At 36.6% G+C, this 16,477-nt stretch overlaps 1 protein-coding gene across 1 annotated transcript in view; it reads right to left on the bottom strand.

The window, feature by feature from the left end:
• SERINC1 (serine incorporator 1) overlaps window positions 1-16,477 on the bottom strand; it is a 32,137-nt gene that overhangs the window by 4,419 nt on the left and 11,241 nt on the right. The window contains exons 2-7 of the mRNA XM_072832337.1: window positions 12,702-12,863; window positions 9,209-9,378; window positions 2,917-2,996; window positions 2,538-2,675; window positions 830-999; window positions 630-720 (exon numbers count right to left, since the gene is read on the bottom strand). Coding sequence (XP_072688438.1) covers window positions 630-720; window positions 830-999; window positions 2,538-2,675; window positions 2,917-2,996; window positions 9,209-9,378; window positions 12,702-12,863 — 811 coding nt within the window. The remainder of the gene's footprint in view (window positions 1-629; window positions 721-829; window positions 1,000-2,537; window positions 2,676-2,916; window positions 2,997-9,208; window positions 9,379-12,701; window positions 12,864-16,477) is intronic.

Here is a 16,477-nt window from a genome sequence, read left to right on the forward strand (position 1 = left end):
GGGGGAGAGAATTTCAAGCAACTCCCTGCTGAGTGATCAGGGGAATTAATCTCAGGATCCATGAAATCATGACATGAACTGAAATCAAGAGTCACTTAATCCACTGAGCCACCCAGGTGCCCCTAGAGGCTTTTTAAAATATCTTAATTTCACAAAATGACCATCTTTGAAAAAAAAAAAAAAAGTTGCAGAATTCACTAAAAATAAACAAACCCGGGGATCCCTGGATGGCTCTGAGGCTTAGTGGCCTTTGGCCCAGGGCGTGACCCCAGAGTCCCGGCATCAAGTCCCACATTGGCTCCCTGCATGGAGTCTGCTTCTCCCTCTGCCTGTGTCTCTCATGAATGAATAAAAATCTTAAAAAAAAAATAAAAAAAATAAAAATAAATAGGGCAGCCCCAGTGGCACAGCGGTTTAGCACCGCCTGCAGCCCGGGGTGTGATTCTGGAGACCCGGGATCGAGTCCCACGTCGGGCTCCCTGCATGGGGCCTGCTTCTCCCTCTGCCTGTGTCTCGGCCTCTCTCTGTGTGAGTGTGTCTCTATGAATAAATAAATAAAATATAAAAAAAACTATCAAAAAAAAAAATAAATAAATAAAAATAAATAAACCCAAGCAAACAAAACATACCTGGTTCATTGGTCATAGCAGACCATGTCAAGTACATTGTGTAGACTGTGATTACTGAGGACTGTAACAAACCAGACCTGGGTTGTGATTCCTACAAAGAAAATTTAAGCAAGACAAATAAATATTCTGACATCATTAAAAATTTAGGAAAACTTAGAAAAATGGAAACTTCATAAAAACTAATGACATAAAGATCATACTTGGATTTTTGGCAGTATAGACATTACAGAAGCACCAAGGCATAGGAGCATGTTGACACTGATGAATGCTTTATTTTCTGAACAACCGGCTGGATGAGTATAGTAAATGAAGAATAGGACAATAGCAACTAAAGACAGCAGGTAATTCAGAGCTGTAGCTGATAACAATGCTGTGAAAGAAATAATTGGACAATTAGAATTTAGGCTCATTTTCAAAACAATCATTTTATTCAAAATGTATTTTAAGCAACTAACATTGTCAGCATTATGCAGGCTATAAAAGCAGGAAGAATATTATTTCTGAAGTTTATCATAGATTTTATAGTCTTCACACAGAGCTCACTCACTATAGGACTTTCAAGGACAATAAGTAATATATTAAATAATATCTCTTACAGACATTCACATACATTAACCATAATTTTCAAAATACAGAAAAAGAAGAGGAAAATTGAATGCTAAGCCCACAAAATGATGCTTTTCCCTATTAACTAATTATTTTTTACTTTTTTAAATGTAGGGCTCCATGCCTAGTGTGGAACCCAACTCAGAGCTTGAACTCATGACCCTGAGATCAAGAGTCCATTGCTTAACCAAACCACCCAGGTGCCCCTTAACTACCTTTAAGAAGTTTTTATTATGTAACAGTAAGTCATTATTATTTAATGAGACAAACCAAGTTTCTTCTATGTAAATTAAAACATATACAATGTATTTTTGTGCTAATGTGTGATCTGTATACAGGTGGTTTATGTAGATATGCCTGAAGGGATTCACCCAACAAATTAATTGAACACCTACAAAGTTCTAAGCACTGGTGGTACAGCAGGGAACAAATGCATTAGATTTGCATTAAAGAGTGAGGTGTTGTATAAAAGTGAATTTTCCAAATTACTGAAGCTTATTTCTCTGAATAATAAACTCTCTTAGCTGAAACTCAGAACATTTCACGTAAGAATTCAGACTGACGGCTTTTGAAAGAAATCAGAAAAAATCTAATCAATACTGGGTCCATGTATCTACAAGGCAACTACTATGTGAAACTGAGCAGCAGCTATGCACCTTAACTAGGGTCTTCATCATAGTTCTGTTCGCACAAGTACAGACTACTATGCACTTAACCTGGTTCTCTTCCCTCCTTTTCATCACCTGCAGTAAGCAAATGAATTCGATCCTTATTTTGCTAGAACCAGAAGATTCAAGCTCATAATTACAAGTAAAATATTTGTCACACTTACACAAGAATTCCCCTTGGGTGTTACTGATACACAAAAAGGCATCTTCCTACTTACATAAAATAAAATGTTCGACTTGCTTTTTATATTTTTCTGCATGCTGATGTTTATGAATTATGCCATTGTTTATTTCTAGCAGTCCTAGTCCCTTTAATATTTTTAAGCTGCTGTAGAATAGAACAATTAGGCTGTTAAAAGTACCTCCTGTCGGCAGTAGCCTTTGTGCTACATCTAGTTTAGCAGTTCAAGGTATTTTGGATTATATCCTAGCTCTTGAGTATGATGTCCTTGATTCCCCAGAAGCTCTCTCAGCAAGTTGATGACAGAATGTGATACAATGCCACTCACAAACTTGTAAACACTTCTTCACAAAAATTTGTCCTAAAAATCCTGATTTCCCTAAAGGCTACATACATGCTCTCACCTTCAAAGTTCATCTATCTTGAGGATGCTCTGTAAGACAAAAGGCTTACCTGCATACCAGCATCTTGAGTTCCCTTCTTCCATTTTTTCAACCCACGATTCATTCCATGAATGGGCAAAATCAATAAGTAAGACTAGCTGTATGAGGATGAAGCAAAAGGCACCTGCCATGCCTACATAAAACCACACTGAAAGAAAAAAACACACATACAAATGAATGGCTGGTTCACTTTTTGTTATTTCGTCTTCATAATGACAATACACAAAGGGGGGAAAATAATATTTTACACAATTGCCTTGATTTTGCCAACTGGAAAAAAAAAAACAAAACACCAAAAAAACAAAACAAGTGGTGTTACAGTTCCAGGCAACAGTTATGTCAGTTTCTTTATAAAACATCAACATCACACAAGAAAAAAGATTTATTACCAGTTGTAAAAGTTCCTTCTGGAATGAAGAAAGCCCCAATAATAATCGCAATTGCTGTGGCAAATTTAAAGAACCAAAATCTAAAAGAAATAGAGATACATTTTACTAATAAATATTCACTCAGTAAATAGTTTCATGTATGAAATCTTTTAAGAGCATCTGAAAAAATAGCTAGAGTTTACATGACTGTTTAGGACAATGTTAAGAAAGATAACTCATGAGAAAACAAGAATATTCTATATTCATGATTTTATTTTATTTTATTTTTAAAGATTTATTTATTTATTCATGATAGAGAGAGAGAGAGGCAGAGACATAGGCAGAGGAAGAAGCAGGCTCCATGGGTCTCCAGGATCGCGCCCTGGGCCAAAGGCAGGTGCTAAACTGCTGAGCCACCCAGGGGATCCCCTATATTCATGATTTTAAAAAATTAATCAGGTATGATGCTAAATGAAATAAGTCAGAAACACAAATACCTTAGGATTTCACTCATATGTGGAGTTTAACAAAGAAAACAAATGAAGAGGAAAAGATAAACAAAAAAACCTCCCAGACTTTAAATACAGAGAACTAGTAGATGCCAGAAGGGAGGTGGGTGAAATCGGTAAGAGATTAAGAGGACACATATCTTGATGAATGCTGAAAAATACATAGAATTGTTGAATCATTAAACTCTGATAGTAACAAAAAAACTGGCTTTTAGGACATCAGCATCTTGATGTTGTAAAAGTCCCTATTTTTGTTCCCTGTTTTTAACAACTACTTAGGCATCCATCCATCAATAGAGTGCCTCTGTGGAGTTGTGAGATCCAGAAACATTTGCCAAGAAACCCAAAAGGAATTTTCAGCACCTGTGTATTTCATAATAGGCAGGTGGACTTTGGCCTGCAGAACCAATGAACTTCCCGAACCCCTCCCAGCTTTTCCCAGTTGGGGAAAAGCTTGAGTGCTGATGCTGGCAAATACCCATGACTGAGAAACACTTTATAAAAGTCTAGCCTTCTGGGGGAAGATTCCAGAATGGCATGTGCATGTGTTGGGAGCAAGGAGCGTGGGGTTGGGGTGGAGAGATGAGTTTGGTGCAGAGAGGGGAAGAGAAACTTTGCCAGCACTGCCCCTGCACCATGGCAATACAGTATGAACGTTATCTGGCGGCAGCCTCTCCCATGGAGAAAAATGAGAGCTTTGAGTGACAGCTACCCCAACTCTGTGGGACAATTCTGGAGAAACCCATTTTTGTCCAGAAGCACCCAGATTACTGAAGCAGGACCTCCGTGACTAAAGAGAGAGAGGACATGAAGAAAGCAGATAGGAATATCAAAAAGCACTACAGGAACAGTTTCTGCCAACTACATTCAGGACTTCAGCAGGAAATACACTCACATATCTCTGGGACATCCTCAGCTAAGGATCTGTTGCTGGCTGTGTGGGACGCCAAACACTGGGGGTATATTAAACCCACAGCTCCCACTCTGCTGCCAGCTACTTGTGTGTGCTCCAGAGTGTCGCAACAAGAGCCAATGCAGGCACAAGAGTGCTCTGAGGAAAACATGGTGTGTGGCAAGGGAAAAACTGTAGACTTGAGCTGTAGTGGTACCTTCTGGGAAACAAAAAAGACTTTCTAGTGGCCAGCAAGGTGAGTTGTAAGAACCAGACAAGTCATAAAAACTTAAGATTTCTTCCACAAAGGGGAGCAAGAAATGTGAAGTGTGTAAATACAAGGTCAGAGAGAACCCCAGATACATAAACAGAATTAAGAAGAGTATACCCCATCTGAAGGCAACCAGTAAAGACTTGAGATATCTGCTATCTCAAGCAGCAACACAAAACTACATGGAACATTAAAAAAAAAAAAAAAAAGCATTCCATCACCAAAAGATAATAATCCAACAACTGAGCTCAAAGGCATGGAATCTTGCAACCTATTGGCTAAAGAACCAAAATAGCTGCTTTAAGGAGACTCAATGAGCTAGCAGAAAACACAAAAAAGAAAAAATCAGGAAAATAAATACGTGAACAAAATGAGAAATTTAGCAGAGCCAGAAATCATAAAAAAAGAACCAAATTTTGGAGCCAAAGAATCTGATGAAAGAAATAAAAAATGCAAGAGAACACTTGCAGGAGGGTAGATCAAATGTAGGACAGAGTAGGTGACCTAGAGAACTTAAATTTTGAAATAACCAGATAAAAGTGAGCAGAAGAAAAAAGAATGAAAAACAACAAAGAAAGCCCATTTGATCCATGGTATCTAAACATTGGAATAATTAGCATTCCAGAGAGGGGAGGAGACAAATACTGGGGCAAAGTTTATTTAAAGAAGTAAGAGAATTTCCCAAGCATGGGAAATACACATCCAAGTTCACAACTCTAAGACGCAAGATGGGTGGAAGATAAAGAGAAGATCCTAAAAGCAGCCAGAGAGAAAAAGGATTGTAATCTACTAAGGATCTCCCACTAAAATATAAGTGGATTTCTCAGCAGAAATGCTATAGGCTAGGAGAGAGGGGAATGAAACCTTCCAAGTTTTGAAAGAAAAAAACTGCCAGCCAAGAATACTCTATCCATCCAGAGTCATCCTTCAGATACGAAAGAGAAATAAAGACTTTCCCAGATAAATAAAAGCTGAGTTCACCACCCCAGACCTACCTTGCACAAAATGGTGAAAGTTCAAGCTCAAATGAAAGATGCTGATTAGTGACATGAAAACATACAGAGTATGTAACAAACTGATGAAGATAAATACACAGTAAGATTACAGAAACTAATTCTATAATATGACATGTTAACATTTACCTATAAAGGTTAATGAGAAGTGTTCAACTATTCAGTACTATGTTAATATACAATATAAAAAAGGTAAACTATGACATAAAACATACAAAAGGGGAGGAGTAAATAGGTAGGGCTTTTGTATACAACTGAAGTAGCTCTCAGCATAAAATAGACCTTTTTATCTAAAAGATGTTTATGGAAGCCTCACAGTAACCACAAAGCAAAAACCTAGATTCACAAAAGATAAAGGGAAACAAAGCATACCACCAGAGAACACCAATGTAATTACAAAAGCAGGCAGAAATGAAGGGAAAAGAAACAATGGAAATACAAAACAACCAGAAAGCAATGAATACGGTAACATTACGAAGGCCTTACATATCAATAATTACCCTAAGTGTGTCTGTACTAAAGTTACCAATCAAAAGGCATGGTGTGGCTAGATGGATTAAAAACCAAGACCCAACTATATGCCGCACAGAAGACTCACTTCAGGCTCAAAGTGCAGGGATAGTAAAGGATATCCCATGCAATTGGAAAGCAAAAGAAAGTAGGGGAAGCATACCTATACCAAACAAAATAAACTTTAAGACAAAAAAGGTAACACAAGAGACAAACGTGGCCGTTATATAATGATAATGGGGCCAACTCAATTCTCCACAAAGATACAACCACCCTAAGTATATATATGCCCAACACCGGAACACTTACATACATCAAGCAAATTCTAACAGTTTTTTTTTTTTTTTTAAGATTTTATTATTCATGAGAGAGAGAGAGAGAGGCAGAGACACAGGCAGAGGGAGAAGCAGGCTCCACGCTGGGGGCCTGACGTGGGACTTGATCCCAGTTCTCTAGGATCAGGCCCTGGACTGGAGGTGGCGCTAAACCACTAGGCCACCGGGGCTGCCCAAATACTAACAGATTTTAAGGGAGAAATGGACAATACTAGTAGTAGACTTCAGTACCCCACACTTTCAGCAATGGATAAACCCTCCAGACCGAAAATCAACACAGAAATGCTGAATTTGAACCATGTGTTAGGCCAAATGGACCTAACACATTTATAGACCATTTCAACCAACATCAACAGAATACACATTCTTCTTGAGTGTACATGGAACATTCTCCAGTATGAACAGATCCTATGATAAGACCCAAAAAAGTCTTCAAATTTAAGACTGAAATCATACCAAGTATTTTTTCCAGCTACAACAGAATGAAACTAGAAACTGCAAAAGCAGTTCCTCGAGGAAGTATATAGTGACAAATGCATGTATTAAGAAAACAGTAAGACCTTTAACAACCTTACCAATATAAATAACTTAAGGACTTGAAAAAAGAAGGTCAAAGCAGAAGCAGGGAAATAACAAAAATCAGAGTGGAAATAAACGTGATACAGAACAGTAAAAAATAGAAAAGATCAATGAAACTAAGAGAGTATTTCAAAAAGATGAAACCAACAAATCTTCAGCTAGACTAAGAAAAAAGAATACTCCAAATCAGAAACGAGAGGAAACACTAAAACTGATAACTATGGAAATGCATACGTTCATAAGAAACTCCTATAAAGAATTATATACCAACAAATTGGATACCCAAAAGATATAAATTCTTAAAAAACATACAACCTATCAAGACTAAATCAAGAAGAAACAGAAAATCCAATTAAAAAATGGGCAGAGAAACTCATATATTTTTCCAAAGACATCCAAATGGCCAAAGTATATGAAAAGGTGCTCAATATCACTAATCATCTGGGAAATATAAATCAAAGCTATTATGAGATATCATCTCACGCTTGTTAGAATAAAATGGCTATCATTAAGAAGAAATAAGTGTTGACAAGGACATGGTGAGGAAAGGGAACACTTGTGCACTGTTGGTGGGAATGTAAACTAGTTCAGCCACTATGAAAAACAGTATAGTTTCCTTAAAAGATTAAGAGAAACTGCCATCTGATCCAGCAATTCCACTTCTACTTATATATCTAAAGGAAATGAAAACCAGACACCAGAAAGATCTCTCTCTCCCATGTTTACTGCAGCATTATTCACAATAGGCAAGATATGAAAACAACCCAAATGTCTGTCAATGAATGAAGAAACCATAGTATTGATACACAACTGATTATTAGCCACGAGAAAGAAATCCGGCCACTGGCAAGGACACACAACTACGAAGGCACTGTGCTGAGCTAAGCCAGAGAGAAAGACAAATACCACAGGATCTTTCACTCATATGTGAAATCTGAAAAAAACTGAACCTGTAAAAATTGAGAATAGAATGGTTACCAGAATATAGGGTATGTGGGGGGAATTGGGAGATGTCATTAAAGAGAACAAACTTGCAACCAATAAGTAAGTCCTGGAGATCTAATGCACAGCACCGTGGTTACGGGCAGCAAAACTGAATTAGACTTCCATGTTGCTAACTGTTCTCTCACCAGAAAGAAATAACTGTGTGACATGACTGAGGTGTTGGCAAACTCTACAACGGTAATCATACTGCAATAAACAAATGAAATCAACACTTTGTATATGCTAAATCTACAATGTTATGTCAATTTTATCTCAAAAAGAAAACATGTAAGAAGATGGTTGTAAGAGTGCCATGTGCATGCTACTTTGATTAGAATATTATCTCAGGGAATTGTTGTCATAGTCTTCTGTGATGCACTCTGAGAAGGGTTTTAAAACATTTAATATAGTTGTAGAAGCACAAACCAATGACTACAAGGACAAAATACATCAACCTGTCACAGTACATTTTTTCACTAATATTTGTATTTCACTTATTCATTCTTCCTGTATTTGGTAGCATAATGTTAATAAATAAGTGACAGCAGATGCTCAAAAACAATTTTTAAAAAATTTATGAGGAGAAAAGAACAGATAAAATTCAAAACATTCAAATTAAGTACCAGAATAGAGGCTCTCCATTAAAGGAGATTAATTAAAGGGACCTTGAAGTTTCTTTCTAGATTGTCTAGTTACAACCAGCCATAACCAAGTTCAGTTTCATGTAGTAAGACTGGTCTACCAAGAGCTAAGGAGGAGGAGGAATGAGTTCCTCATTATTAACATATCCTCTTAAAAAAAAAAATTTTTTTTTGAGAGAGAGAGCACAAGCAGGAGGGAACAGAGGGAGAGAAAATCTCAAGCCGACTCCACATGGAGTTCAGAGCCTGACTCGAGGCTAAATCTCATGACCCTGAGATCACGACATGAGCTGAAACCAAGAGTTTGATATTCAACTGGCTGTGGCCCCCAGGTGCCCTGGTAGATCCTCTTTTTCAGATGAAACTATAAAACATCATGCACCAGAGATTATGCCAATAAATAACCCAAGGCTACTACTTAGTATTTCTAAAATCTGATATTCTCAGTAAAGATATTTTTATCTGTTCATTCATGAATAACAAAAGAATTGTGCAAACTGTTTAAATTAAGTCTCTTTCGACAGACTCAAAATTACTTAGAATAGCCTCCCCAGACTTCTGTATTACTCAAAGACGTACCCATTATGCACTGCAGCTCTTGGATCACTGCTGCTCTTCACTTTGATCATTAGCAGAGAAAGGAGAAGATAGAACATAGCCAAGCCAAAGCACAGACGGTATACAGCTTTATAGCCAACCAGAATATTACACGGAACGATGCCTTTTTCATTTTCACAAAATCCAGGAATCTAGAAAACAAAGAGTTTATGATGTAGAATTTTTTCAATAAAAATGAAAGTTCTATGTAATCAATAGTTTTAAGGTTCAGAAAACAAATTTCCTTTACAGTTAATGCTGAATATGTAATCGAGGTATGTCCAGAACTTTTTTTTTTTTTTAAAGATTTTGTGAGAGAAAGAAAGAGATCAAGAGAACACAAGCAGAGGGAGGGGCAGACGGAGAGGGAGAAGAGACTCCCTTCTGAGCAGGAAGCCTGACGTGGGGCTCAATCCCAGGACCTATCGTGACCTGAGCCAAAGGCAAACGCTTACCTGGTTTAACTGACCAAGCCACCCAGGCAACCCTGGAACATTTTCATCAGATAGATGCTTAACTCTCTTTGCATTTTATGTAAGCCCAAGATAAACTGTAAATGCTGATCCAAAACTGGATGTTTATCCTGACTTATAGATTTATTCTAAATTTTCTAAAACTTGCATTCTCCTGTGATATGCTGACTTACCTGTACTAGAGAAATACAATCAATAAAAGCTTAAGGAATTATAAAGTCAGTTTCTAAATAATGAAAAAAACAATGAAGGCTTCTCAAAGCCAAGGTGACCTAAATACATTTTGAGTTTGGTCTCTTAGTCTACAAGTGTTATTTCTTTTTTTCTTTTCTCTAAGATTTTATTTATTTATGAGAGACACAAGGAGAAGGAGTAGCCATGCCCTGAGCCAAAGACATGCTCAACTACTGAGCACCCAGGTGTCCCTACAAGTATTATTTCTGATAATGAATAGATTTGGATTAACAAATAGCTGACACTGATTTTATTTTTTAACTTAGAATTCTGAGAAAGAGTGATAGCCATTACAGAAGAATCAGAACACAAGCACAAATAATAAAATTAAAAAAATCGTGACATAAATGGGGTAGTCCTCAGAACTACATACACTACTCTTATGTATGAGAATGAATTATTTCCTCTAGAAAATGTTAAAGCAAACCAATATGCCAAAATATAACTGTTAATCTGCGCCTTTAAAAATAAGAACTTAAAATTATATTTAAGCTAATGGGAAGCCATGAAATTTCCTTTTGCTAGTTCCTACAGTCTGTAAGCTCTTTCCTGGTCTCACTTAAACCTCATCTTTCCAACCCAGTTTAAGCCCTTTGGAATATATACTTACCTATAATCACTTGCAACATGTACTCAAGTAGGCACCCTTAATTATCCCGCTCCCTTATATGAGAGCAGGATACCACCTGGCAAATTCCCATTATTAAATTAATTCAACCACCTACAGTAGTCAGGTTAAGCTAGTTCAGTAACAACCCCCAAATGTCAGTGGCTTAAACAACACAGGTATAGTTCTTGCTCTTGCCCATGTATGTAACTGGTCTTGGTAGTCACTTCAGCAGGAGTTCAGACTGTTGGAGAAGCCACTGGTTCAAATGATGTACATGTTGTGACAGATAAAAAAGGAAATCAATAAGTACAGGCTGATATGTTTTCTTAAATTCACAACTCACTGGTCAGTACTAGAGACATGGCCCTACATATCACAAGCACTCTAGGAAATGCAAATCTTTGATGACCTTCAGAAAGCAAAGCAGCAGAAATATTTGGTGATGAGAATTAACATCCACCAACTAAACTATTTATAACCAAAGTCAACTGGATCCATGACGAAACCATATAAATGTCTTTTGCTTACGCCCAGGACTCAAGTACCCAGGCCATCCACATCTACTATGTACAATGCTAGTTACTTTCACAATCATAATAATCTCATTTCCCAAATTTTCATCATCTTTCCTTACTGCTATGCAAACCTAAGCAGACACTCACTATGCTTTAAAACTGCCATACTCTCTCAGCCTCAAATTTTCTATAGTCACTCATCTTGTTTGGTGGAAAGCCAACTTCTATACCTTCTCTTGACCACTTTCTTCCTCTCTCCCTCATACAGACTGAAGCTCATATCTTCAACTCCTCTCAAAATACAAATTTTTACAAAATACAAATCATTAAATCTCATCCTAAAAAATCCTTTTAGGATTTGCAATATTGCAGACCTCAGCTGTCCTCTCAGACCTCCATTTTTGCCATAAAACTCCTCAAATTAGCAGTTAATAACTAAAATGGATAAATTTTCTCAGGGCACCTGGGTGGCTCAGTGACTGAGAATCTGCCTTTGGCTGAGGTCATGATCCTGGGGTCCTGGGATCGAGTCCCACATCAGGCTCCCTATGGGAGCCTGCTTCTCCCTCTGCCTGTGTCTCTACCTGTGTCTCTCATGAACAAATAATACAATCTTAAAAAAAAATTCCTCATGGCTATATGATTCTTCTCCTATTTCTGGTCCCAGCACTCTGAAGATGTACTGGCAGTCAAATACTTTCTTCCTAAGGTCTGCATAACAGGGCATTCCCTTGTTTCATTGTTTTTTCCTTGTTTCCTAAAAGTTTCCCTTTTCTCTACCAACCCCTTTAGTAAGAGCTTTTGTCAAAGTTAGAGTCCGGCTTGCTTTGAATGGTCTTCTTCAGCATATGCTGCCATGATTTCAAACTTTCACCTCCAGATCCAAAACACCTCTAGCTAGGATCTCTTTTTTGTGACATTCTGTGTTTTCTACTTCTTGTTGGATACACACAAAAACACACTCTCTCTCACATGTACGTAATGCAGTATCTCTAAGTCAATGTTTTACAAACTAAATTATATTTTCCTCATCTTTTATAACCTGATTTCCTAAAATAAAATTAAAAAAACCACTATTTTTCTTTTTCTAGGTTAACAGTAAGTTTCCTCCTAGTTGTCTAGAATCAGAACCTGGGTATTATGTAGGATTCTATCACTGACAATATTTAAATCCAGTTTTAGTTAATTCTACATCCAGAAAAGCTATTGCTAGCCTTCTATACAGTTCTTGATCACATGATTAAAAGAGACTCCAAAATTAACTGCTTGACTTCTAATTACCAGATCAGTCTTCCTAAAGCATACACTCAACAAGTTCTTTATCCTCATCTTGCTTCCTACTTGCAACCTCTGCATATAAAAGTTCTACTCATTCTTAGAATGTCCCTTTTTCCCTAAGTCCCACTGAGTTCTGACATTTAACTGATTAGACTTATTTCTCATTACCACAGCCCATTTTCTGTACCACATTCACAGAACTTCAGCTTATACATATTTTATATTCTTTCCTAAAAAACTATAAAGATTACTAAACTTAGAATTACATATTATCTTACTTTGTGGATTACAGTTTCTAAAACTCAATAGTTTTATGCATACTAATTATACAGGTTCAGTTAATCGATTAAAAAAAAAAAACTAACCTTATTCAGCTGTTCTTCCATTCCTGGTATTAACATTACACAAGCTACACATACTCCAACAAGCAGGAAAAGTGCATAGATCAATCTAGTCACAGTAGAGTTGTTTCCACTTGGACAGCATCGACATAGCAAACATGGGGCACTGCCACATAAACATGGTATCTGAGGAGAAAGAATATTAAAAATCTGTAGAGTTTAAAATGATACAGTGAAAATTTGTTTCATCCACTCAAAAAAAGAGAAAGGACTGAAGTTAAATTACCAAGGAACAAAATGTATTCGGTTTACATATAATTATTCACAAACTATAAAACTTATTAATTTCCATATAAAGGACCAAAGTCCAACATAAAAGTGCTTGATCTCTACATTAAAATAAATCAAATCAGTTAAAACAACAAAGAAAAAAAATCACCAACAGCAAAGAGTTCACCTAAAACAAAACAGAATATTCATGATTACAAGCCCATCACCCACCTCCTGTCCTTTAACTCCCAGTTATCATAGTGGTAAATTCACAAAATTCTGAGAATTCTCAAATACCCTAGAAGAGAAAAGGAAGGAAATGGGCATCCCTATCTTCTTCCTTTTTTGAATTGGTGGTAGTGAAAACTCCAGCTAGATAACTTTCTCCAGTGGAACTCCACACTAAACTACTAGTATGTACCTGGGGAACAGGATACTTCCCTCAACAGGAGAGTTGAACATTGATAAGCACATTTGCCACTATTTCAGAAAGGCAAAGCGTTAAGTGTTCTCACAAGTACGGACCATCACCTAGGCTGAACGCCACCACACCGTCAGACTTCAGAAAAATTGAACAGACTAGGATATTCCAGCCTTTTAGCTATAGCTCTGGGGAGAAAGTCTCAGAAACCAAGGGAAGGGAATATTGCAGAAGTCAAACACACTACAGCAAGCAGCATAATGCAGAAACAAAGCTGTTTATATCAAGCTTAAACAAGACAGAAATAAGTCACAGCAACTATGCAAACATACTCTAGCAAAAAATATATAAGCACATCCCTCAGGGGAAGGAAAAAACTAGGGTGACAGAGAGACAATTGAAGAATCCAGTCTGAAACAAAATATAACTCAGTAAGAAAAGGAAATTCTGTACAAGTGCAAATCAAAGAGTTCAAGATGAAATGGGAAAATAAGATGAGCAGAGAAAGTCAAACTTTAAAAAAAATTTTTTTTAGAAAGTCAAACTTAAAGAATAATTATCGAGAAACAAAATTGACAACTGAAAAAAAATTACAGAAAAAAAGCTTGAGATAATTTCTATAAACGTAGGTCAAGAGAGATGCAGTTAATACTGAGGACACATATCCTACTGCCCTAACCAATGGAAAAAATTAAAGCAATAGTTTTTCAGACAATTAACAAGAGGTGATTGCAGGACAGTAATTTCTGATAGAGGAAACAATGTGAGCAACATGACTGACTCCTCTTTCTGCCTGGGAGAGCTTCCGAGTGCAGGCAGAGGCCAGCAGTACCTGAATTAAGGAGATAAGAAGTAGGAGCTGGAACAGAGTTGGATGCTGAGAGAAATAAAGGTAGCTAGAGTTTAAAGACAGAATCCTGGAGAGGAGAAAGTGACAGAGTAAGCTCTGGAAATCTGCAGAGGTGTCAGCTTGAGTCTTCAGCAAAGCAGTGATCAGTGCATGCATTTGAATAAATTACCCAACAAGAGGTAAGAGTTGGTATTCCCACCAGCCATAGTGGAAACACCTTGGAATCCAGGAGACATTGAGCTATAGGCAATTACTTAGAAAAAAAATGAGTCATAAAACTAAAGGCTGCTCCAGTCTCACTCAACAAAGCCAAAGGAAACACTGAAAAGATCAAATTTTCTTCAAGTAACTCACCTATGCCCAAGAATATTTTCTTTTTAAATACAAGTACATCCAGCATCCCTCTAGGTAAAATTTATGATGTCTGACATCTAATAAAGAAATTGATAGGTATACAAAAAGGCAGGAAAATACAACCTTTAATGGGAAAAACCAATAAAAAAATCAACCTGATAATAACACAAATGACTAAATTGTAATAACATACAGTTTTATTTTAACTATATTTCATAAGCTCAAGGAGACAAAAAAAATCAGCACATTAAGAAGGAAATGTAGAAGATAACTTAAAAGATCTCTATCAAATCTAAAAAAAAAAACAAAATACAGTCACTGAACCAAAAATACTAAGACTACAAAAAGGGTTAATAAACCCAAAGATAAAGCAAATGAGACAAAAATGCTAGGACAGAAATGAACAGAACATCAGCGTAGACCACTTCAAACAGCCTAATGGAAGTGAAATTGGAGTTCTCAGAGAGGAGATGAGACAGAAGAGTTCATCTCAGGAAATAATTGTCTAAATATCCCCCAATTTAATCAAGATTATAAATTCACAGATCCAAGCAGCTCAATGAAATTCTAGCAAAATACACATGATGGAAACCACACCAACTTATAATCAAACTGCTTAAAAACAACCATGAACAGAAAAATATTTAAAAAGCAGGCAGAAAAATTAAGGCATTTAATATAAAAAGAAATATCCATTAACAATTTAAAAACTGCAAGCCAAAAATAATTACTGAAAAAAAACCATAAATGAAAAAGTTTTATTCTGTAAGTCTCTTTCAAAAATTAATGTAAAGGGATACCCCAGTGGCTCAGTTGGTGATATCAAGTCATGATATCAGGGTCCTGGGATCAAGCCCCACAACAGATTCCCTGCTCAGTGGGGAGTCTCCTTCTCCCTCTCCCCCAAGTTGTTATCTAACAAATAAAATCTTAAAAAAATTAATGTAAAATATAAACATTCTCAGATATAGAAAGGACAAGAATCTAAAACTAGCAGACCTACACTACCAGAAATGTTGAAGGAAATCCTTCAAGCTAAAAGATGATACCAGATAGTTCATCAATACACATACAAGAAAACTCGATCTACACAAAAGAAAAAACGTTATTTTCTTATAGAAAGAAAATTCTTTAAAGGATAATTATCCTTTTATTTTTTGTTTTTATTTTTTTATAAAGATTTTATTTATTTATTTATGAGACACACAGAGAAAGAGAGGCAGAGACACAGGCAGAGGGAGAAGCAGGCTCCATGCAGGGAGCCCGACGGTGGGACTTGATCCCAGGACTCCAGGATCACACCCTGGGCCAAAGGCAGGCGCTAAACCACGGAGCCACCCAGGGATTCTGATAATTATCCTTTTAAAGCAAAAATGATAGCAACACATTGTAGGAGGTTGTAACAAAGGCAGAAAAAATATATGATGATTGCAAATAGTATGCAAGAAACATTCAAGTATATTTTACTGTAAGGTTCTTAAACTGTAAATAAGTGGTACGACTGGACATGAGGTCAGATTATAAACAATTAAAAATGAATACTATAAACCCTAAAGTAACCTCTGAAAAACTCAAGACAAAGAAGTATAGCTAGTAAGCCATGGAAATAAAACAGAACACTAAGAAATGGCCAATTAATGAAAAACAAGGCAAAAAAGCTACAGAAAGGGGAAAACAGGACAAGTAAAAAACCGATGGTTGACTTAATAAGCCCAAACATAACCAATTATCACACTAAATGTAAATGGCATAAAATTCCCAATGAAAAGGCAAAGACCATCACAGATAAAATACTGAGATCCAACCCTCTTCTATGAGAAACCTAATTAAATATAAAAACGCCAATAGGTTAAAAACGAAAGAAATAAAAATAAACACCATGCTACAGCAGCACCAGATAAAATA

Source organism: Canis lupus, chromosome 1 (genome assembly GCF_048164855.1).
Source record: "Canis lupus baileyi chromosome 1, mCanLup2.hap1, whole genome shotgun sequence".
NCBI lineage: Eukaryota > Metazoa > Chordata > Mammalia > Carnivora > Canidae > Canis > Canis lupus.